The sequence below is a fragment of the Salvelinus sp. IW2-2015 genome, unplaced genomic scaffold, assembly GCF_002910315.2.
Source record: "Salvelinus sp. IW2-2015 unplaced genomic scaffold, ASM291031v2 Un_scaffold10035, whole genome shotgun sequence".
Taxonomy (NCBI): domain Eukaryota; kingdom Metazoa; phylum Chordata; class Actinopteri; order Salmoniformes; family Salmonidae; genus Salvelinus; species Salvelinus sp. IW2-2015.
In genome coordinates this window covers 1,430-4,379 of record NW_019951293.1, presented here as the reverse complement: position 1 = coordinate 4,379, position 2,950 = coordinate 1,430, and the positions used below count along the sequence as shown (strand labels likewise).

Below are 2,950 nucleotides of genomic sequence, written 5' to 3'. Positions count from 1 at the left end.
GTCTCTGTCTCTCCCTCTCCATCTCTGTACCTCTCCGCTTCTCTCTCTCCCCCTTCTCTCTCTCTCTGAGCAGCGTGAATGTCTGCAGTGTTGAAGAAAGCTAGCTCTAGCTGAGCCCTCCTGACATGGCCTTAGAAGAAGAAGTAATGAGCAGTGCTGGCTGAGCTCATCCGTTCCAGTTTACACCTGATCACATCACTACTGGGGCTCATGGTTGGGATTACGTTGATATAACACAGCAAAGGAACAGTGATTGTATTTCAGCAGGCCCGATAAGGCCCTAATATAAATAAACCCATCATGACCGCACAGAAGCTATGACTGTTTTCTGATTGACTTTCTTAATTCTGATTAATTTATTGATTTAGTCAATAGTCACACATGTTTAATTAATCAGTTCTCTCTCTGTCTCTCTCTCTCCCTCTCTCTCTTCCACTGCTATAACGTGGAGCATTTTTATCAATAAAAATAAGTCATGATAAACAAGTTAAAGGCATACTGTCCACATATGATATTTAGAATGAAAGGTTACCTTGGCTGCGACAGACGAACTGGGCTTTTCCAGAAGGTCCCAGAGTTTCTTTCGTTTCTCAGCACAACACGTGTTGTCGAACTCTTCTCCCTCTCTGTCGTTCAAGGTGTCTTGCTCTCTTTTGAGCTCCTCGTTCATCTGTTCTTTCTTCTGGTGGTACCTGGCCTGGCAGCAGGACTCCAGGTAGATCTCATCTATGCCCCAGTAGTCCAGCTCCTGACTAAACGACAGGGCGCACATCTCCTCCATCATGTGGAGCTTACCGGTCCGGTAGAAGTTCAAAATGGACGTGAACGCCCCTGGGTGCCGGTCGAAAAAGTACTCGTTCTCGTCCAAGTTGTAGTCGTCACATACCTCCATGAGTGAGTCGTGGGCGTTGCAGTCTCGTAGTTTCCCTAACCGGGTGCGTGGTAATCTATCCAACGTTCTCCAGAGGACCTCATGTGGAAGACCCCCAACGTTGAGCCTTACCCGGCGGTAGCATGACTTGCTGTGGATTATGTCCGCCGGTTCCGGGGGTAGCGATGCGGTCGATCGCGAGCCATTCTTATTCAATCCCGTTGAGGATTTCTCCATTTTAAACTAACGAGAGTTCCACCGAGTTCCAATTTGTCCAACAGGCAAGATCCGGATGGGGAGAAGTTACAGTCTACATTTGTGCTTGTTTTCTTTCATCCTTGAATCTGGGGGAAGAAGGAGGGAAAAAAAGAGAGGAGATTGAGAATAAGAAAAATGTCAATGACAAGATTTCAAAATAGAGCCGTTAGTCCAGGCAGTCACAGTGACCTATAGTCAGAACATTTCTCGAGCCATGCTACAGGCTTATCGCCTAATCAAAGGAGTGAATAGAAAGATGATGGTAATACACTCAGACTGAGAGTGCTGTCCTGTCCACACGCTTTTTGTGAATAGTGAGTGGGGACGTGGCAGCGGCTCAAGTGAGCGATGTCCACTCTGCACTGGTGCTGAAACGACAGCGTGCACTGTTCACTCGACTGCGTGAAAGGAACCAGGGCGAGTTCACTTTGGGAAAATAAGCATGCTTCTAAATATTTAATGGTACACTGTTCAAGTTGCTGTAGACAGTTGTGGGAAAAATACCCAATTGTCATACTAGAGTAAAAGTAAAGATACCTTAATAGAAAATTACTCAAATAAAAGTGAAAGTCACCCGGTAAGATACAACTTGTGTAAAAGTCTAAAAGTATTTGGTTTTAAATATACTTAAGTTTCAAAAGTAAAAGTAAAAGTATAAATCCTTTAAAATTGCTTATATTAAGCAAACCAAATGACACAATGTTCTTGTTTTTTATCTACAGATAGCCAGGGGCACACTCCAACACTCAGACATCATTTACAAATGAAGCATTTGTGTTCAGTAAGTCTGCCAGATCAGAGGCAGTAGGGATGACCAGGGATTGTTAAGTGTGTGAATTGAACCATTTTCCTGTCCTGCTAAGCATTCAAAATGTAACGAGTACTTTTGAGTGTCAGGGAAAATGTATGGAGTAAAACATACATTCTTTTCTTTAGGGTTGTGGTGAAGAAAAAGTCAAAGTTGGAAAAAATATAGTGAATTAATGTAAAGATACACCAAAAAAACGACTTAAGTAGTACTATAAAGTATTTTTACTTAAGTACTTTAAGTACTTTACACCCCTGGCTGTACAGACGGGTTAGGTGACAACGGCACGAAAATTATGCACGCGATTCAATAGTCCATGTGTTGTGATTCTGGAAGGCCAGATAGCTAGCAACAATGACAAAAAGCTGCCATATAGGAAATCGTAGGTAGCTCTTTCAGCTAGTTTTATCTTGTTCTTGATCCCATGTCTTGTTTTGACTGATGTTATGTTTATGCTAATTTGGCAAAAATTCGCTAGCTATATAACCATCAACTGTAATGATGCATTTGAGATTATTATCCATCCATATTCCGGTTGAATATGGATGTTGCGGCATGCTCTGTTCCTCCCTCACTAATGAACCATTTGCATGCATTTTTATTCAAATGATGGTTTCAAAATCAAAGCAGCAATGTTCAACAACTGAACAGAACACATTAACATGCACAGTACATGCATGGATAGGATGTAGGCCTATCCTTTCTGTTTTGAGGATACAAAAAATGTGGTAGACTACTGTATTTTCCATTCCAGACAATCAAGTCCTACATCAATACTGTTGTTTCAAAGAAGTTACACAATTGATATGCTCTCTGCAGTATGTACAGCGAGCTCCAAAAGTATTAGGACAGTGACACATTTATTGTAGTTTTGGCTCTGTAGTCCAGCACTTTGGTTTTGAAATAATACTGCTACCATGATTACGGATAATCCCGATACAATGATTACGGATAATCCTGAAATAATTGTGAATAATGATGAGGGAGAAAGTTAGAGGCATAGATATCAACCC

The 2,950-nt window shown here is 41.7% G+C and overlaps 1 protein-coding gene across 1 annotated transcript; it reads right to left on the bottom strand.

The window, feature by feature from the left end:
* Positions 1-532: 532 nt before the first annotated feature.
* LOC112079877 (potassium voltage-gated channel subfamily B member 1-like) lies at positions 533-1,130 on the bottom strand (the record flags this gene model as incomplete). The annotated part of the gene is made up of 1 exon (XM_024145689.2): positions 533-1,130. A coding segment is annotated over exon 1 (576 nt), but the record flags the coding sequence as incomplete, so codon positions are not given.
* Positions 1,131-2,950: the final 1,820 nt, after the last annotated feature.